This window comes from Pleurodeles waltl, chromosome 9 (genome assembly GCF_031143425.1).
Source record: "Pleurodeles waltl isolate 20211129_DDA chromosome 9, aPleWal1.hap1.20221129, whole genome shotgun sequence".
NCBI lineage: Eukaryota > Metazoa > Chordata > Amphibia > Caudata > Salamandridae > Pleurodeles > Pleurodeles waltl.
The window spans coordinates 320,516,890-320,539,237 of NC_090448.1; the positions used below are offsets into that span (position 1 = coordinate 320,516,890).

Genomic DNA, 22,348 nt, shown 5'->3' on the forward strand with positions numbered 1-22,348 from the left:
GGGGCGGGGGTCGCATATGTGTGTGCCCGTAACCTTTCGTCCTCCCCCCTCCCGTGTGTCGTAGGTGCAGTACTCACCGTTGTCGTCTGCGCCGGACTTCGTACTCGTGGTAGATGAGAAGGTAGACGAGAGCAGGTAGGATGTTTAATTCGGGTTCCATGCTGTCCTCCTTCCTCCTGGAGTGCGTAGTGGTGTGCGTTTTCCCGTTCGTAGTCTGTTTCCGCCGTGTTTTTATCGGCGCTGCTCCCGCCCCGGAAAAGGTGGCGGATTGGTGAGTTGTGATAGTGTGGGCGGTACATTGTCTTCCGCCTGGCTGTTGGCGGTGACCGCCGCGCTGTTTGTTTGTACCGCCGTGGCGGTCGGAGTGTTAAAGTGGCTGTCTGTGTTGGCGGTTCCCGCCAGGGTCAGAATTCCATTGTTTTGACCGCCAGCCTGTTGACGGGTTGGCCGCCGCTTTAACACCGACCGCCAGGGTTAGAATCACCCCCGATATGCCCAGATAGAGCGCGAAGCATTGGCGATTCGCTGGGCATGCAAGCATTTCCACCTGTACCTGTTTGGGCAAGAGTTTCAGGTGGTAACGGATCACAAGCCGCTGGTCGCACTCTTTGCCGGGTGCCCTCGACTAGCGCCCCCACGAATAGAGCGGTGGACCGTTCTCCTGCAATCCTATCGATTTACTGTTACATATCGACCAGGAGTGAATAACCCTGCGGACTATTTGTTTCGGCATCCAGCTCCAATGAAGGCTGATTACTCTCAAGAGAGTGATGAGGAGAGCACAGAAGTGTTTGTAAACATGATTGTGCAGTCGGCCTGTCCCAAGGCCCTGAGTATAGTAGAGATTGTGGATGCTACCAAGGAAGACATGGTACTGAACCAAGTCAAGGAAGCGTTGGACCACAGAAAATGGAAGCTCTTCCTGGAAAATACAAAAGTGGCCAATCATGAGTGCAAGGTCACTATGCAGGGGATGTGTAGGGTGCGCGACGAGCTGTCGACAGATGGTCAAGGACTGGTTCTTCGAGGAAGAAAAATTGTGCTACCACAAAGTTTATGGCCTCGAGTGGTGGAGTTAGCGCATCAGGGTCATCAAGGCACTACGAAGACCAAGGCAAGGCTACGAGCAAAGGTGTGGTTCCCTGGTATGGATAGTCAGGTAGATGACTTGGTGAGGAGATGTCACTCATGCGTCATAACGTCAGGGGATCCACCCAGTTACCCAGTCATTACTGAACCAGCAAGCCAGAAGCCGTGGACAAAGCTGAGCATGGACTTTGGGAGTTTCCCATATGGGCGGTTGACAGTCGTCCTCATTGATTCGTGCACGAAATTCCCTGGTGTTGACGTAGTGTCGTCAACGGCATTTGAAAACGTTCGGCCAGTACTTCAGAAGGCATTTGCCATGTTTGGCCTCCCTGATGAGATCCGGACAGACAACGGGCCACCGTTCCATGGGCAGGAATTTCGATCGTACCTGGAGGAGCTTGCTATACACCATCGGAGAGTCATGCCCTACTGGCCGCAAGCTAACGGAGACGTTGAGAGGTTCATGCGGACTCTAAACCGAGCGCTCAGAATAGGTGTTGAACAAAGAGAAGACAGTGAGCAATGTCTGCAACAATTTTTAAGTGCTTATCGCCAAACACCTCACAGCACTACTGGGTGTGCTCCGGCTGCACTGATGTTCAAAGTCCCACCTCCGGACTGCATCCCATCCGGCCCTCGGTGGGTATCCCCAGAACTAGACGTCGAAGCCACCCAGAAGCGCTGAGAGCGCACGAACAGGAAGGCCACCGAAAGAAGGCGAGGTCGGTTCCGAGACTTGCAGGAAGGGGACCGAGTGGTAGTGAAGAGTCGCCGTTCAGGAGGAAAATTCCAGACTCCGTTTGAGCCTGAACACTGGCAGGTTGTCAGTGTAAGAGGATCCATGATAACGGCCGCCAAAGGTAGACGGAGAATCACCAGAAACATATCACATTTCAGGAGAGCAGGAGTGACGCGCACGCATATGGAGGACGGAGAGGTTGATGAATCAATAGACGAATCTCAGGATGAGGAAGTCGGAATTGAGCAGAATTCAGTAGCCGTGTCCAGCAGAATGCAACCCCTAGGAGAGCGCGAAGATCAGGAGGAATCACGTGTGAGGGGTGGACGGTACCACCTGCACCCCAACCCTGTGCCCAACAGCCGACTCCGTGATTTTGTCTGCATCCTTGGATGAGGAGGCGCCTACGTGTGAGGTCATATCGCTAGATAAAGTGTCCTCTGGATCCATTGATATTAGCTGTTTGTTTTCCTTGTGTTCTTCTCATGCTTTTGTGCCTCTATTTCTCTTTGATTTATGGGTTCTCATTTTCTCCAATTCGGTGTGACTGTTATAGTTGTTTATGGCTTAAGTGTATTCATTTCCTCTTCTGTGTGAAGTAAAACATGGGAGGGATGTAGAGAGCCATCCGGGCTCTTCAATACAATGTATCCTGTTCTGCGCGTCCGGGCGGAGCGCAGGACAGAATTGATAAATAAAGAAGGAACCGCGCTGACGCAGTTCCGTTTGGAGACTCAAGCTGTGTGGAGTCTCTATACTTCTGTACACGATGTAATGAGGGCCTAGTCCACCACACATGCCTCAGTATACAGGATTACCAAATGAAGTGGTTGCAGACTCAGTAATTCCGGTCCAGATTCACCGGGAAGGGCTTGGAGCAATTTCTTAATGGGGACAGGGCTCTTTTTTTATCTATAGTTTTATCTCTTTCTTTCTGCAATTCTGATTTCCTCTTGTTGTCTTCCATATTTGCCCATCTCTTTCATTTATTTATCCCCCATTCTTCCTTTCTTTCTCAGGGTATGTCCTCCACCCCCTCTCCTTATCTCTATTTTTCCCCTTTTGCGCAATCCACCTTTCTACTTCATATTTTTTGCTCCGACTCTTCTCATTCATACAGCGCTTACTTATGTTGCTCTCTGTGTATTTTGGTTTAGCTCCAACCTCCCCCCTCACCCTTCTTGGATCTAGGCCTTTCCCTCTCTTTCCTATCTCCCTCGCCTCTCCCGCGCTTACTGTTTCTGTCTCATACTCATTCATCTTCCTCGTCCAATTTACCACACTTTCTCAAGCGTCTTCTGAGAAGGCTGACCCAGCTCTCTTTGGTTCGGGTTTTATAGTTTTTAATTATTGTTTATCAATTCTGCATTTTGCGCGGGTTGACAAATGCCGACATGGGACTGCTGCATGCGGAGTGCCCTGATTTATTGACGGAAGGCTTTATAATGCAGAAGGAGCTTCCTTCTCGCTTTTTTAAACCCGCGTGGCCCGTCCCTGGTCTGCAGCTACTCCAGTCCATAAAACAAAATGGCCTGTGGGCTCCATGTTAATTTATTTTAGGCCGCTAACTGGCAATACTTTTTCTGCATCTGACAGATGAAAAATTCTCCGTGAGAATACAGTAAGGATGGGGATAATTTTGCGTGTTGTGGCCCACTGCCTCCAAACGAAAATGGGGAAACATTCCCAAATTGATTACGCTGACAGAGGAAGTCCTTCATAACCACATTTTACGGGCTCTTCTTGAAATGGAAATTAGGCCCAGCAAAATGTAAATTTCGCCATCGTAATTCACATAATTTTGGGAATTTCTTGTTACTTAGAAAAATTCTTGAAATTACACCATTATGCCATGTTGCGTAATTATGCTGATGTAAGTGGGAACACAGGAACAATGCAAACTTTAGAACACGACTGACTGTTGCTGTTTTCCATTGTGGTTTTTGCGCTATTTTTTAATTGCAAAATGCTTCCTTGCATCAAAAATTGATGGAAGGATGCATGTCACAATGAGATGTAGTGCTAAATGATGGATTTGCATTTTTCAGAATTGTACATAATTTTCCCAAAATTTTGTGTAATTGCATAAAAGAAAATTATGTGGCTCTCGCACACCCCTAGTGGAAATGTACTGGTGGGCATGTGCCAGCACATATTTACCTCGTTGTCCATGCATGATATGCATATAGTGCACAGGAACTCGTATTGGTTTTCAGTTCCTCTGAATCCATTCTAGTTATTTCAGTTCACATGCTGTGTAATAGGAGTGTGTTAAATTAATTCTGACTGCTTGCTTCTGCCATTACCATTATTAGGAAATTGCAAGAAGGCAGCATTATAGTAGACTAAATATGACAGAACCAATTTTGTGAGTTCTATTGGGCAGCATGAACACATTTGTGGAAGGACTCTCTAAGTAGTATATATTAAATATTTGTTTAACTGTGCAATAAGTTGAGCCAAGTCTGTAAGTTGATAATAAAGGGGTCGGATAATAGTGAAGAACAGCAAGGAATTTCTTAGGTGATGTTTTTCACAGGGACACTGAAATCCAATCCTGCCCTGATGGCTCCACTTGGATTGCTTGAATTGTGGTAACTCTGAGTAATGCTGGTGACCTAAACATGTCTAAACTCTTCTTTTAGGACATGGGTTCTGGTCTATAGACATTTGTAAGATGAGTAAAATCAAGATTGCCTGCTGGGACACTTGGCCCTTTATGCAAAGTCATCCCCAAACATTTTGTCTCCACTCTCCTGTTTTCTGAACCCAAGTAAACCCCAAAGTAGCCTGTTCTTATCCATCTGGTAGCTTGGCACAAAGCAGTCAGGCTTGCTTAACTTAGAGGCAATTTGTAAATGCAGCACTTCAAAATAAAGTGAAACTAGAATACAAGAAAAATACCACACTAATAAAGAAAAAATAGAGCAAAATTTAATAAATTATTTGAGACCAAAAACAACAAAATCCCAATCAGTAGAACCGGAACTATGCGATTTGAAAGTTTTAGGTAAAAATAGTGCCTAGAACCACAAAGCCCCTACTGTGGTTGTCTGGTCACACCAGAGCATATCAAAAATTAAAAATTTCAGGCCTACCACAATGGAGTGTGGGCTTGATACAGGGACCAAGTTATGCCTGCTGAACAAACTACCATATATCCTGGTTGCAAAGCATTGCAAGATCCCATGTCGAGTATGAGCCATGCAGTGGCGGTTCTGAGAAAGCTGCAGGGCTGCGATGTGGAATCCTGCGTCACCATCAAGGATGTGGTGGATGAGGGGCTTGTGATATGAAGTCCTGTGTCAAAGATGTGTCGCACACCAGCGCTTCTGGGGAAGTTGAGAGGATGTGATGTGGAGCACTGTGTCGTCGACGAAGATGCCGTCGACAAGGGACTTGCTATGCAAAGGCCTGCATTGAGGATGCGATGCACAGTAGTAGTTCCATGGAGCCTGTGGGCTGCGATGCATGTCCAAGCATCAGGGATGCTTCACACTGCAGCAGTTTCAAAGTGGGGCTGTGAGAGATGTATTGTGCTGCATTGGTTCTGTCCATTGGATCAAAGCTGGGCTGACAGAACATCTTCAGGCCCACTTCCAAGGTTCCAGGGCATGAGTGGCACCACCTGGGGGGGGGGGGAAGTCTCACAGCAGACAGAGTTAAGGCACTGGAGCAGTTTCTGTCCCTGAGGCTTTGAACAGGAGGCCAGCCATTGAGCCCTTGGAGTCACTCTGGTGGTACTGGGATCAAGATGTAGGTCCAGTCCTTTTTTCTGAGGCAACAAGGAAACAGAGCGCCAGTCCTTTTTACAGAGCATCTGAGTCTTCCATAGGTCCAGAGGTACCTAAGAGTTGGGTTTGAGAGACCGATATTAATACCTAGTGCCCACTTTGAAATAGGATAAGGTTCTGGAGGCTTCCACCCAGAGGTGTTTGGAACGTCCTGCCTCCCTGTAAAATCCTTTGTGAGTGCACTCAGGCAAATCCTTTGTAATGTGCAAGTGTGATAGATAAAAGCTCTTCCCCCTCATCAAGTCATGAATGGCCCATCCTGCCAGCAATTAGTATCCCTTGTCACACAGTCTGGGAGAGATGTATAAAATACCAATTGCCAGCTACATCTGGTCATATTACCCAGGATGCAGGCTGTAGGCACCAAATGGTTGGGACAAGAAAATGACAACTTTCTCTAAAAGTGGCATTTTTAGAATTGTGACTTAAAATCCAACTTTAGCATTAAAGAGTGTTTTAAATTACAATTGTTTTGACACCAAACGTGGCATTCCTATGTGCTCCCAATCTAAGGTTATCATGTATTAGATGCAGTACGTTAACCCAGTGTTTATCTTTGGGCGTGACCAGGAAAGTTAACCCATTGTTATCCTATGGGAGAGGCAGGCCTTGCAGTAGTGAAAAACAAATTTAAGAGTTTTTCACTGCCAGGACATTTAAAAGTGAAGTACATGTCCAACTTTTTAAATACACTGTACCCGGCCCTATGAACTATTTAGAACCTACTGTTGGGCTGACTTGTTTGTATTAAAAAGAATAGTTTAGGTCCGGCAAAAGGTTTATTTCGCAAGATCGAGATGGCAGTTTAAACTGCACATTTGGGCTGCACTGGCAGACCTGTGACATGTTTAAAAGGATACTTAAGTGGGTGGTACAATTAGTGCTGCTGACCCACTAGTAGCATTTAATTTACAGGCCATGCATATATGTAGTACCGCTTTACTAGGGGCTAACAAATAAATTAAATGTGCCAGTTGGGTATAAGCCAATTTTACCATGTTTAAAGGAGACAGCACACTCACTTTAGCACTGGTAAGCAATAATAAAGTCACACAGTCCTAAGGCCAACAACAACAAGATCAGCAAAAAAAAAACAGTAAGGCAAAAAGTTTGAGGAAGACACTGCAGAGAGGGCCAAGTCCAACAACTGCCCTGCAAGGAGCCCTCAGATGTGAATCCTGGGGCCAGAATCTTCCTAGTAGTGTACAAGCCATATCAGAACTCTTTGATACAGCTGGACTTTTTCAATTGTTTTGATACTTTAAGGGTTAAAAAGATGTCAAGGATAGAACTTTTTTTATAAGTCTTAAACCCATGGTGAAATTTAACAATTTTGCTCTATGTGCCCAACTTGAAAGGCAAGTAGTAAGCCTGGAGGGAAGGCAAAAATCGTCCTTGCACCACTGCCAGTGGCAGGAGTGCTTTGAGTGGGAAGGGATAATAAGCATTGTTGGCCCCACTGGCCCTCCAACAGCTTCTGAGAATTAGATACTCAGAAGCTGCTCCATGGATGGGCATGAAGCTAAGGCTCAGGTTTCTAAATTACTGATAGTTGGGTTTCCCAGAAAGTGGGCTGCCTCTCTGGTCATAGAAAAAAACGTCATTTTGGCCTAAAGAAAGGCTGTATAGGATGGGGTTGTACAACTACAGATTTTTCTGGCTCCTACCAACCTCAGAGCAAAAGGCTGGTAAAAGTTTTGAGAAAAAGATTTTTTTTTGGCAAGCCACATGGAAATGTGGCATAAGCATAAATGGGAAAATGGGGAATAACACATGGATATTTCTGCTCACCAGGCATTTTACCCATTAAATTCCAGTATGTTTGAACTGCTGACATGTATTAGGGAGGCAAACTTAAAAGTTTTCATTGGAATTGCAATTTAACAGGACAATTGATCCTAAAGAATCATGAAAGTCCATGCTATTGATAATACATAGACTCTTGCATTACTCTTTTCTTAAACATACATAAGACCGCTCAAAAATCTGCCATTAACAACGCCTAGCCTCGGAGCTTGTTATTGACATGATTTAGATTCGCGTCACTCAGAACTCTCGTTTAAATAAACCACAGCTTTTCACTAGCCAGAAGTGGTACCTACACATCACGAGAACACGGGAGTCCTCTGATATCCTCCACTCACACTAGAACACTAAATATAAGAGAGTTATTATAAATGTATAGTTTTCTGCAAATGTGTATGAGTTATCGACCCTTTACCTTGAGCGCCATATCATTTATGCATGCATAATACAATTTGAAACGTTTTCACGCTTTACTAAATATAGGCAAGGCTCTTAATAACCAGTGTCTCAAACCTTTCTTATCCCGGTTCTAATTCAGAGGGAATCATTTTAATTCAATTATGAACGTGTGCCAGTTCTACAGATCAATAAATTCCTCATATCCTTCAGAAAACAACTCTGGACATTATAACAATGTAAAATGGCATTTTTTGGCATTTTGAACTTTATAATTGTTGTTATTAAGTCATTCAATCTATCAGGCAAGACGGATTAGAAGAAGATTCCTTACTAGCGGTTAAATGTCTTTTATTTGTAAGGGTGTTCAGTGGATACGTGGTCTACCTCCACAGACAACATCATTCCTCAAAGGGAAGTGCAATTTACAAGACCACCACTCGGTGTAATATGTGGCCCAAAAAATGCCTCATTCTTTGATTTGAAATGTGTTGCCCCACACTGATGAACAAAATGGGCAGTTTTTACAGAAGCAGAAATAGGACTGCACGGAGTAACTGTCTTTGGGGGCACAGCAGCAGGACCGGACTACGATCCCAAACCATCCCTGGTAAAACCATTCAGAGCCTTGCAAGGGAGTGTAACCAGCAAACCCGACACTCTCCAGTGAAATTGGGGGTATGCTTCCACAAAGACATTTTTAGAAAAAATGGGTTTAGACAATGCATATTACAATTCCATTTGTCATGCACATGGCCTAAGCGTTTTTAGAAGGATAATGGCAGCCCTCCAGATATGAAAGCAGCTCGCTAACGTGTAGACTTATGGAAACGTGCCACAGTGGCAGATTAGTCAATGCAGCGCTGTACAGTAGGACATCCAAGCTGTGACTTTCTGCGAAAATGAATCATTGCTGCAGTAAAGGACACATCAAAGGGAACTCTTTACTACCTATTTCCTGCAAACATGTTATTTGAAGGTGCCACAACAACCTTTGCTGTCCTACTTCCAGTGGCACAGTGGGTTGGATTTTTATGGGTTCATTCAGTGTCTTAGTTTTGATGTAATAAATACGTTTCCGAATGTTGTATCAGTGTGATCAAGAAATAAAGTACTCCCGGCAGGCAGATAAAGATGACTCCAACAAATGGAGAATTCTCTTTCAGTTTCTCTTTTTCTACTTTTAGGGAACAACACCTCAGCCACCCGGAGGCAACTGATATCCACCACTTCCCCAGCTCAACAGCTCCCTCCCTATCCCATCATGACATTCGCAACATTTTTTACAATGCATCACAACAACCAAAGTACAGCATCAATAATACTACAGTTCACAGGGCATAAAACAGTGGAACAACTGTCAGATTTTATTGTTCGTGCTGCACAAGTACCACTCTTCAGATGCCCTTCAGCTGGTTATATAAGTGAATATTAAGGATATATTGGATTGAGCTAGAGAGTGTGCCTATGAAAATTACAGAATGTTGTGCAGGCATTCATTCAAAGATTGAAAGAGGTGTGCACAGCTTGGAAAATAAGTGAGATTAATTCTGATTGCAGCCCTTCATTGAGCCGGATCAAGGATCTAGGTCGGAGTCAATGAGATGTCCCGACATCATTCAGTGACATCCTCACTTTGCTTGTTTGTGTTCCGAGCAGCAACATGCAGGAGATGAGGACAGCTTCTTACTCTCAGTTCCAGCTGGGCCCAACACAAATGCCTCACTTAATGGGTCATTATCACACATTTTGTTTGGGTCTCTTTCTGGTTGGGGTTAGTGGAAGTTCAATGCATTGATGCCAATGCCATTGAGAAAACAAAGGCATTTACCTTCTCACTTCACAAATGTTTAAGCTAAACTATGACTTAGAGACAGAGTTTTGAGTTTTTTGCACTCTGATTCTAAGAGATGTGCATGCACTGCAAGACAGTGAGATATATCTGTCTATATTAGTAACTACACTAGTACATGGTTATAAAACACTTACTAATAAGTCTTTATTACTATGTAAAGGAACCCTTTTAGCATCCTTCGAATGAAGATGGAGAAAAGCATTAAGGGTTTACACTTACAACTTGTAGTTTGCATACAACTGTTTTGATGCTAGCTCACATTACACTGAGCTATACCACAAGGCTCATAACTTGTGTCCTGCAGGTAACATGGGCTTAGTGTGGCTAAAGCAGTAACCCACTAAGCTGTCTAAATAAAATACCATGTGGGATCTGTAGGTTGCACGTTGTGCGGTGCAGCAAGTACATCAATTTTTTGCTGTTTTATAATGAGTCAAAGGTGTAATTACATCCTGCACACAGATTTCCGTGGCACATATATTAACCACTAGAGTTATTTTACTGTACTATACCCTGGGAATTGCTGGGTATACAAAGATCTCTACAGCAGGAGACTTAATCAGTAACATGTTTTAAAATGCCCTCTGTTTGTGCCCAACCAAGGCAGCCAGAAATGTAGGCATCTGTCCTTGTTGCCATTTTTTAGCAGAGAAAAAAGAATGTGTAGTTCATGGTCAGGCTCCTCAACCTCTCATAGCTCCACCCATAAAAAATTATTAAAATGACAGGCGTGTCAAAACACTTTCACTCATAATGCCTGTTTTCTGTAATGAAGACTTATTAGTAAGTGTTTTATTACTAGGTACTGGTGTAATTACTAAGAATGACAGATATATCTGACTGTCTTGCAGTGCACTCCGTTTCTCCTGCCACCCGTGACTCTTCAATATATGGGATTCCAGAATACATTTTTCCAGTACCAGCACTAGGTATACATGTGATCTTAGCAATAGCTCTGCTGTAGCATATTTTCCTTCACAGGATTTTTGTTGGGACGGAGTCAAAAAATGTTTCACCCAATGGGTAAGGGTGTGAAGACACTAAGCATCAAAACTACATCAATCAATTACATTTTCAGTATGACTCCCTTAGCCACAATAGTAATACTCCAAGCTGAAATAAAGTTCAAGGGTTTTATAACAAGTTAATACTTAAAGAAACATAGATTATTCTCAAAATAAGACTTTAAAGATACAGAATCACAATAGGGTGCCCAAACCTCCTAAAGAAGTTCAGGAGAACTAATATCATTAACACCAGGCATTCAGTGATAGCAACGCACAAAAGCAATAGCAATACAAAAAGCTGAAAAGGATGAAACATGCATTGCCTAGTACTGTAGTTATTTAGCTTATTATAAACCTGCAATCTTTGGTAACCTAGAAAAAGGGAAACCCCACAAATTAGGAAATCCATTTAGCATGTGTTGGGACAAACACATGTGGGCATAAAGGCAAAAGCACAAAAAGGACAGGAGAATTTAGAAAATTGAAAGTAGGTAAACATGGAAGGCGTCAGCATAACTGAAGCTCAGTTAAAAGTCTGGTTCTTTGAGTCAGGGGAAAAATCCTTCTAAGTCTCAGCAAGGCATTTCAAAGGGAAAAGAGTAGAGAGGGTTATACCTCTCAGAGTCCAAGGATTTCAGCAAGCAGTGAACAATCAGAAGATCCGCTCTGCAGGGGCTGGAATGGGGATCTGTTCAGCAATCTGCGAGGAAGTGCAGGGAGTGGTGCTAGTCCATCTGGGGAACAGTATTTTAAAGTTCATAGGGCACGATGATTTATCCATCCATCACTCCATATGACGCAAGAGGTGATATTGTCCAATGGCAAACAGTCATATGATGCAGACTGCAACATCAGTAAAAATTCTCAAGATCTGCAAGTGAACAGCTTCCATCTGTACTCTTCCATGCAAATTTTAAACCTTGTGTATACATATTTATTCCACAGTTCCTTAATGCTAGGGTATCAAGATTTAGCTGATAAGCCTACTATGCATAAAGCAATAGAATATCTATTTCCAAGCTAGCTTTCTCATGAGAACGATATCTGAGAGAAAGTTAATGTTAGCAAGAATAACTAACCACTTCCTGCACAGTCACGAAGCAGGGCCTCGCAGGCCTCACTTAGGCTAATGCAAGTGAAATAAAACAGCACAATACTTTATCATTTAACATTCATTTAGCATCTCTAGATCTTAAATTCAATATTAGTAAGCTACTAGACTTGCTCAAGTTAAAATAGATTTTAAACGAAAAGGCTCCATTAACCTTTTCATGAAACTGTAACTATAACACATAACTGCATTCTCTACATTTGCATGTTCTTTTTAAAACATTCTCTACATGAAATCTCATATAATTTTAATACAAACTGTTAGTTTACATCATGAGCTATAACATAAAAGAATAATAATTCCTTAAACATGAAATTAAAACACTATACCACATGGGTCTCAACTGTTGACCTAGAGTGAAAGCACATTAAAATAGGTTTTCAGTGCATCAATTTACAACTAAACTATTAGTACTTTAGTTAGCATAATGCATCAATTGTCATGCATACATGATCAATGCGACATTAGGGGCAATATTATTTTTTTCTTTATCAGTTCCATACTTTTATATGTGTAAAACTGGGCTTTGTGGTGGATATTTTTGTGTGTTATTCATACAGATACATATTTGTTTCCCACCTGTTAGATTTAGTTCTGGGGGCACCTGTGTAAAAATGTCATCCTGTCTGACTGGCGTGTCAGTGTTGTGTAGAGGACTGCTGAGCACTCGCACCCCACCAAATATTGTACAGCTGTTCTTTTGTTCTGCGATGAACAGTGGCTTATCTTTGTTATGTCTGATTGGTTTCCTTCATCGAATTCTACAAAGTGTTCAGAAAATGGCCCTATATGTATTGCATAAGTCAACATATTTGAAAAGTGGCTATATGTGGATTCATTTTTATTAGATTTCCCATATGAATGCAGTGAGTTCCAGTACCATGTTAGATACATACATGGGCTCTATTTGATTGTTCATAGTGTTGAATGTGTTGGATAATGTTATTATTGTAAAGGGTTTGGCAGGCAGATATGTTTAGTACACCAGGGACATCTTAAGGATTTGGGGGGCCCCTGATCAGAACATTTTTGAATTTATGATCCAATCAGGGGCAGCTTGCCAGTACAGCGCAGGAGCTTCCCCCTGCTAAAATGCCCCCAGAAATTCCGCATTACATGAAACATAAACTGGTAATGAAGTTAATTCATTACCATTTTGTTTTTCCTCAAACCGTCCTGAACCAAGTGCCATGACGGGGTGGGGACTGCTGAGTGACAGCAGTGGTGGGCTGCCTGTGCACTAGTTATACTGTGCATGTCACTTTGGCCAGTCGTCTTGCGATCGCCAGCTTGACATGAGCACTGTAAACCTCAGCTGTCTAAGGACACCTGGTTGAGAGAAAGCATAGGGTTCTAGTGTCCTCAGGAGCACGGAGACAGGCTGCTCCCTTTAATCCTGGCACTTCTCCCATGTTGTTAATTGCATGAGAGCAGGCCCGGGATTGGTTAAGTGAGTTAACTGGGGCCCTGGATGTGACGTGAGGAGGAGAAGAAGACGAGAACACAAGATATGAGCACATGTCTGAGGAAACACGGTAAGTAACTTTTCTTTTCTTTTACTTTTTTTAAAGTATTTGTTTACTTCACCCACCCACCACCCATTTGCCTGCCTCTCCACTCGCTATAGTTGCCAGCCACCACTGGATCCAATTTCAGCTTTTTCATACCCTCTTTGGTCAGGTCACTGACACTGCACAGGGAGACTGGTCAAAAATTGATATCAGGGGCAGCTCCTCCGCTATGGCGGAGGAGTGTTGCCTCCCCGCCAGCAGCACCGCCTGCAAAACTTTTACTAAAAAACAATAATAAACCATGTTTATTATTGTTTTATAGTAAAAGGGGTGGGGCCAGGTGGCTGTGACGAGCACAAAGGGGGAGAGCACAGCACGCCTACTCAGTGCTCATTTGTGTTTGGTTGGCGTCTCGGGCTGGTCAAACACACATGCACACTGGGCTCTCTCCAACACAGAAACGCAGGCACTGTGTTGCTGGATTGAAGACAGCAGGCAGAGACTTTCACTCTGCCTAGGAGCGCCCTGGCTGGGTGCTCCATCCAGTCCTAATGCTGCTTTCATGTTGCCAGCAACATGAAAGCAGCATTAGGATTGGACACAGGGCGGGCTGGGAGGCTTTGCCTGTAGTAGAGGCGAGGAGCAGAGCGGAGGAGGCATGGTGCGCAAGGTAAGTTTTTTTTTATTTTTTTATTTTTTATTGTTGTTGTCCCTCCCACTCCCTCCAAACGCTGCGCCATCCCACTCTTTTTCCCTCCCGTGAGCTGCCACTGAGTGATAGGTGTTTTTAATACTGTAATACAGCAGCAGCTCACTAATATTATTGTAAATATTCTCTGAGATCGACTGTAATTTCTCCTATGTGATTTCCTGTTTACATCTAAAAGGAACTTTTCAATTGATGTTAGAGTGTTGAAAAACAAACATTTGTCTACAAAGTGTCTGTAAAAACCCCCACATATCAATCCTATTATAATAAAATTAAAGGAAAATTGTGTTAAAAACAATTTGTGTTTAATAATCATTCAAGGTCAGGCAGGACTGAGTGGAGAACAGAGGCTGATCTATCAGAGGGCCCCGTGAATGGCTGGGCCCCTGGGTCAGATCCCACTTTGCCTATGCCTTATAACGCTTGTGTAGTACACACGTGTCACTGTCTCAATACAGTATGAATGCACGAATATTGGCGGGGTGAAATTGATTAGGACTGTGTTAGAAATGTTGCATTATATGTCAAGTGTGCACTGATTTTGTTTCCATGCATGCGTGCAGTCTCAAACACAAACAAATCTTTTTCCCAATTTTGATTTATACACGTGATTCATATAAAATGTACGTGCCTGTCAAGTTTGCAAAAAAATGGATGGTGGCAGTTTGAGCTATATGATGTTTTGTGTGTTCCTTGGAAATTCCTATGTCAAATAAAAGCTGAAAAACGGACTAAAGTGTAGGGTAAACTATGAAAAGGATTACCGGTGTTCAACAAACCAAAAGTCTAGCTAGATGCGATTTCACAGAAGTTCTTTGAAATCTGGTGAGAGCTTGTCAAAATGTTCAATAGGTCTGGCCAGAATATCATTTTGAAAATCCACATGTGACAGTGAAATGCAACCCTAACTATACAGACACTAATGCAACAGAATAAACATAAATACATTAATGTGTGTGCATACAGATATATTCCAGAAGGAAAACTATCATGTATATTGAGGTTGCATTGGCACAGATGAGAACACTCACTAAAAGATAAAGGTAATTATTCAGGGCTCGGAGCAGTGCTTAATTTGTGCTTGTTGTTTCCGGTGCTGAGCACAGGAACTTACTTTTGAGGGCCGGGGCTTATTTTTCTGCCCCCAGCATTTGCTGCGAGCAAAAGACACATAGGAAAGACGGATGAAGGGAAAAACGAAAAAGCGTCAGAGAGAGAGAAAGTAAAAAGCTGCAAGAGTGAGTCACCTCAGTATTCCATGTTCACACATATAATTACAGCAGCCACATGTTAAAGAGGAGGGCTTTGGGCCCCGGCACCTTTGTATTTCCAAATTAAGCACTGTCTCGGAGTAATTGGAATATCTCAGATACACTGGCTTTCTTACTGCCTCAAACCTGTGGTCTGCATGTCTCTTTTAGAGGGCAGTGAACTACTCACGTTCTGATAGTGGAGCCTCACCTAATTTAGTCGTTGAAAATGTTAGAAATGGGGTCTTTGGTTGGCAGTCAGGTTACCCCCTGTCGAAGCAAGGACCCTCACACTAGTCAGGGCAAAAGAGATTCACCCTCAGGGAACCCCTACTTACCCCCCTGGTAGCTTGACACGAGCAGTAGGCTTAACTTCAAAGTGCTAGGTGTAAAGTATTTGTACCAACACACAAAGTAACTTAATGAAAACACTACAAAATGACACAGCACAAGTTTAGAGAAATAGAAAATATTTATCTAAACAAAAGAAGACCAAAACGACAAAACTCCACAATACACAAGTCAAGTTATCACTAAGAATTAAAAAAGAGTCTTCATGTAATTTTAAACACAACGCTAACTCTGTTAGCGTGAAAATATACCTTGGGTGCATCAAAAATAACCCTGCACGGGCGAGTGTGCATCAAAAAGAGGCTTACGATGCGTCGGTTTCGCTCATTAGCGAGACCTTGCGTTGTTTCTCTTTTAGTCAAGTCGTTTCTTCTCTCCGCAGGATAGCGATGCGTTGATCTGGTCAGCACTCTCGGGTCCGGGCAGGCCTTGCGTAATTTTTACACACCCAGCGGTGTTTGCGTCAGAAATTCAGCCGCTCAATGGTCTGAAAACCAGGCAGCACGGGTTGCGATCTCACCAGCCTTCATCAGCAATGCTGTGCGGTGTTTCTCTAGCCGTGGGCATCGATCTTCCGGTGGCGTTGCTGAAGAGCGTCAATTTTCAGCCGCAAAGCCGTCGGCGCGTCAATTTTTCAGCTGCAGATCGGAGTCGCGTCGATCTTTTCCCCGCACAGCGGTCTGTGCGTGGATTTCTCACTCGTGGGCTGCCAGCTTCTCTTCCTTCTCTTCTCAGGGTCACAGAAACTGGATGGGCACCACTTGGCAGAGTAGGAGTCTCTCCAGAGGCTCCAGGTGCTGGCAGAGAGAGACGTCTTTGCTGTCCCTGAGAGTTCAAACAACAGGAGGCAAGCTCTAAATCAAACCCTTGGAGATCTTCACAAGAAGGAAGGCAACACAAAGTCCTGTCTTTGTCCTCTAGCACAGGAAGAAGCAGCAGCTGCCGGATAGCTCCACATAGCACAGTCACAGGCAGGGCAGCTCTTCTTCCTCAGCTCTTCAGCTCTTCTCCAGGCAGATGTTTCTCTTGGTTTCCAGAAGTGTTCTCAAGTCTGTGGTTTTGGGAGCCCTTTTTATACCCATTATGCCCTTTGAAGTAGGCTTACTTCAAAGGAAAGTCTCTCTTGTTTGTGAAATCCTGCCTAGCCTAGGCCAGGCCCCAGACACACACCAGGGGGTTGGAGTCTGCATTGTATGAGGGCAGGCACAACCCCTTCAGGTGTAAGTGACCACTCCTCACCTCCCTCCAAGCACAGATGGCTCATCAGGAAATGCAGACTACACCCCAGGTCCCTTTGTGTCACTGTCTAGTGAGAGGTGCAACCAGATTTCTAAAAGTGGCATTTTCAAACACACAATCTTAAAATCAACTTCACTAAAAGATGTCCAGCACACATCAACAACCTGGGAAACAGAGGCAAAAAGTTAAGGGAGACCACGCCAAGGATGAAAAGACTAACAGAAAACCTATAGCCTGCAGCTATTAACCACAGAACCACCAGCTACACTATGTCAGAAGGCTCACTTTATGAAAGGTGCATTTCCCAAAATATGTTCTTCATGTTTGTGAAAGTTATGTAAATCACAGAAGACACCAGGGTCGGTTCCTCCTTTAGGGCGGAGGAATTTTGCCCCCCACCAGCAGCGGCAGCTGCAAAATCTTTACCAGAAAATGATAATAAGCTAAGTTTATTATCGATTTCTGGTGAAGGGATGGGGCCACGGGGGTGACGAGCAGTGAACATGTGCATGTATGTTTGGCTGGCCGTCTCGGGCCTTCTAAACACACATGCGCAGTATGCTGTCTTCATCCCAGCAACACAGTTGCCGGGCTGGAGAGAGCATGCACAGGCTCCCAGTCTGCCTGGAAGTGCCCGAGGAGCTCCCTGCCAATCCTAACGCTGCTCTGAGCAGTTTCAGGATTGGCGCAGGGCAGGCTGGGAGTCTGTGCCTGCAGCAGAGAAGCGATCGAGGTAAGTGTGTTTTTTAAAATTATTATTAATTAAATGTTTATTCCCCCTCTCTCCTAGCGCACCACCCACCCCTTCCACACTCCACGAGCGGCAACTTGAAGACTCAAACACAAGAAATAGTGTAATGTCCCTGGTACAGAAAGAGAAAACTTCTTGCACTTCTGGGACAATTCGATTTGGGTTTTCAGAAACAACCCACCCAGTCGCCCATGCGTCAGAACCTCCAGTTAAGTTGTGTCACTAATTAGGGTGTTTACACAGAATAATAATTGTGGAGGAGATAGCACGTTATCTTGAGTGAAAATAAAAGCTTTTCCCCTGTGGTCCTCACTCACACTGCTCCCTCTTTGCGGTGTGAGGGTTTACGACTTGCAAAATTCCCTGGTTTCATCTGGTAATCCAATGGCAATTGTTGAGGCTTTGAGCTGTGAGGTAACATTGGCGAGAGAGCCTTTCTCATTCAAAAAGATTGAAGAGGGTTTGGGATCCCACAGTGTGGGACCTGACATCGGAGGTGTGATTTTCAACCAACTCTTTGCCCTCCTTCCTCTTGTTTTTGCTGACTTCATTTAAGAGATTCCCAGAGGGGTAGCAAGGGACCTGCCTTGTCAATATTCATGAGGCAGGTTGCAATTTGCGACCCATTGGGAATGGGTGGCATTCACAGGGATGGTGGCCTGCTGGGGTCGGCAGACCACTGTGTCTGTGTTATCATTTTAAATCCATTTTTTTTTGGTAATGCAGCCCATTTTCCTTAAAGGAAATTGGACCGGCGAACATTTAATGCGTTGACAGGAACCGCCATCAAGGGGAATGTCTATCAATGCATTGTAACTTTGCTATATTGCTCCATCAAACATGAAGGAGCCACACAGAAAGGCAAATGTTTTTCATTTTTAAGAACAAACAACTAAAAACAGAACTTTGTCTTTTAAAATAAAAAAATGCCCTCCCTCACCATGGGAGCTACCTCTTATGGTGAGATGGGGCATTTTTTTCTGTGTTTATTGCCCCTTACCCCAAAAAAATTTTGGGTGGGGATGTTAAGAGAAAACTGACCTGTTTGTGCACCCATCTAAATTAGGTGAATGGACATACAGGTCAACCTTCAATAGCCATTACTCCACTAGGCAATTAGAGAGAACTAACTACAGCAGAGAAGGAGTAGTCTCTACCGTCATTACACCAAAGGTCCATCCACTTTTAAATCTGGCTGGCAGCTCATTATGTTGGCAGAAAGGCTACTCTGTCGCTGTTGCAATGGAGTACCCTTTTCACGAACATATCAATCAGGCCCTTTGAACGATGAAGCAACTCTCTACCATAAGATGCCTGTGCACTGTACTATATATTGATTCCCAACATTATTTTGAGAAAAACAGACCTCTAGACTTGTGAATAAAGGTGTGAATGGACACATTAATTCTCTTGCACATTTGTCTAAACCTATTGCATTTATGTATATAGATCACGATACAGAAATATATATCACATTAAGTATTGATACACTGTAAGCATATATGAAAACAGCATTATACCATGCTATAAATTCATGTAAATGAAACAGCAAACAAAACTATGCACATATATGAGTAAATGATAATGAATACATGAATAAATAAATGCAACAAGGGTACACCAGGCCTAAAAAGTCAGTTAGGAAGCTAACTCTGGGTAAATCCCTTGACTTAACATAATGCTGCCTAAAATATTTAAAACATTCCTGGAAGTGGGAAAGGGCAGTTCTGCACCGTGTGTCCAAGCATGTGTAAGAGAAGGGGATTTCCTAGACCCTAGAGGTTAAGCACCTTTGTTCCACGGTACAAAAATATATTTCCAGTACGCTAGCATTCTACTAGTTTATTATCCTTATTTATTAGAAAATCTTCATCAACTTAATAATATGAAGGGTGCTTGAAGAGACATAAGAGTTTTAAATAATCATCACAAACCAGAACGGATTCAGGAAATAATCTTTCCACAATTTCAAGTGATGATCTTCTTAAGCATAGTTGACAAGTAATTTTCAAGGACCAATCAATCCGTGTTTCCTCCTTTATTGAACTTTTCAAATGTATTCAACTCAGTAAGTAAATCTCTGTCAAAAACTAGAAATGCAGCACATAGTCAAATACATAGTATAAAACATAAAGAGACTTAGGGGGTCATTCCAACCTCGGTGGTAAAAGGCGCCTACCGCCGTTCAGAAGACCGCCATAACACCGCCGCGGCCGCGGTAAACCGCCACGGTCATTCCGACCCACAACAGGCAAACCGCCAAAATACAGACATCCACAAAAGTCCGCCACACCAAAGGGCAGCGAGAAACTGGCGATGACCAAACCTCCACCGTCACGCCAACAGAAATACGCCCACACTATCACGACACACGAATCCACGCGGCGGCCTTTCAACCGCGGTATTCCATTGGCGGTACACACCGACGCAGGCAAAATACACACACACTTACAAAATACAACCACATTGGACAATTCAAAATACACACACCTGAGACACATACACACACCACTCCCACACACCCAATTAAATATAAAATACACACCCACATCACCCACAAACCTCCACTCCTAGAGATTCGTGAACACGCACCGAGAAAAGACATCCGAGCACCCAGACGCCCAATTCACTGTCACCCAGCAATATTTGCACGCACTTCACACAACACAACAATACACATCACCACACTTAGCACCACACAATCCACCCTACACATCACCCACACCACCCCATGGCACCGCAAAGACACCCCAGGTTCTCTGAAGATGAACTCAGGGTCATGGTGGAGGAAATTGTACGAGTAGAGCCACAGCTGTTCGGGGCACAGGTGCAGCACACCACCATTGCCAGGAAGATGGAGCTATGGAGCAGAATAGTGGACAGGGTCAACGCAGTGGGACAGCACCCAAGAAATTGGGACGACATCAGGAAGAGGTGGAACGACCTACGGGGGAAGGTGCGTTCCATGGTATTCAGGCACAACATTACGGTGCAGCGGACTGGCGGCAGACCCCCACCTCCTCCCCCAGAATTTACAACATGGGAGGAGCAAGTCTTGAACATCCTGCATCCTGAGGGCCTCGCTGGAGTAGGCGGAGGAATGGACTCTGGTAAGGCAAATCTTAACTACTTCTTCCCCCCACCCCACCTGCATGCCAACTCATACCCCCACCCTCACCCTCACCCCCCACACATCCTACTCCTTGCAACCGTCTCACCATCACAACCCACCCATCCCAACACCTAGCCCTGCATGCGTCCACAAAGCATGGACACCCATCACCTAACCATGCCCACTGCACATACACATACAACCCCCCCCCAACCACCGTCACAACAGCCCCCACAAAGGAATGCCAGCACTGGGGTACACGGGCACCCACCCATTGCACGCTATGACACACACAGAAGCTCTGTCTCCCTGGATCTAGATGACCAGCCCGGTCCATTGGGGACCTCGGGACAGTCGGTTCCCCTCACACAGCCACAGGCCACAGTAGACCTTCCCCCCTCTGGGAACACCAGCACAGCACCCACCCAGCGGGCCCATACCTCTGTCCCCAGGACACGTCAATCAGCCGTGTGTCCACCACTACAGGGAACCCAGGCTAACCCACCACCCCAACAACAACATGGACCTGGGGGCAGTGGTAGTGGGCACACGGTCCAGGGGACAGAGGCCCAGGGAAACAGGGGAACTGGGAGTGCTGCTGTGCGACAGGGGGGGGACAGGCCCAGGGAACCCACTCTCCACAAGGCCCTCTCCACCATCATGGGAGCATACCACCGCTCCCAGGAGACGATGGCGACGGTCCTGGCCAGGTTTCAGGAGATCCAGCTTCTGCAGGAGCAACAGTATATGGGGTTCAGGGAGGAACTAAGAAACATCAGTTCCGCCATGGGTACCATCGTAGTGGCCCTGAATGAGGTAGTCACCACATTGCGGGACACTGTGGCACCTCAAAGGGCCCCTGACACTAGCATGCACCAAGAACTGCCTACCACCTCCGCCGGCGCTAGTGGCAGGAGGCCCCGACACAAGACCAACAGGCCACCAGAACCCCACCCCCTGCAGAAGGAGAACCACCCCGCAAGCGGGCCCTGAGATCCAGGAAGAAGACAGAGTAAGATGTCAAGACCCCCGCCAGCAAAGGATACCGCCCTGATTGTCATCCCACTGTCCCACATTGTCACCGTGTCCAACCTTAAACTGCCCCTGCTCCACTTCCCACAGGCATTTGGACAATGCACCTGTGAAACTGATAGTCTGGACTCTGCCATGGACAATCCTCCACCATCACCCCTCACCGGTTTGCAACCACCCATCCAATTTAGAGCACTTGAATAAAAACACTTATTGCACAAAACAATCTGGAGTCTGGCTGTGATTTAGAACAAATGTATTAGACATGACCGTGCCAAAATGTTCTTTCACATTGTGATGCTAACAAACCGCTGTCACACAGCTGTAGTCCATGGGGAAACAAAGCAGATGTCACGCAGTGGGGCCCACATCTCTGAAAACGGAAGGGAAAGTCACAACACAGTTACCATACACTGGGGGAAAAAGTCAGACAGTAGAGAGGTAGGAGTCATTAAGTAAATGTAATATGCCGGTGTCTACTCTTACCTGTGTGTCACTGAAAATACTGCTGTATTACTGTGTTCCTGTTCTCTATGTCGTCCTCTTCGGCTTCCTCCTCTTCACTCTCCACAGGCTCCACAGCTGCTACAACACCA

At 44.7% G+C, this 22,348-nt stretch overlaps 1 protein-coding gene across 1 annotated transcript in view; it reads left to right on the top strand.

Moving 5' to 3' along the window:
* Positions 1–2,011: 2,011 nt before the first annotated feature.
* CSNK2B (casein kinase 2 beta) overlaps positions 2,012–22,348 on the top strand; it is a 36,902-nt gene continuing 16,565 nt past the window's right edge. The window contains 1 exon segment of the mRNA XM_069207489.1: positions 2,012–2,143. Within this exon segment, the coding sequence (XP_069063590.1) occupies positions 2,012–2,143 (132 nt within the window).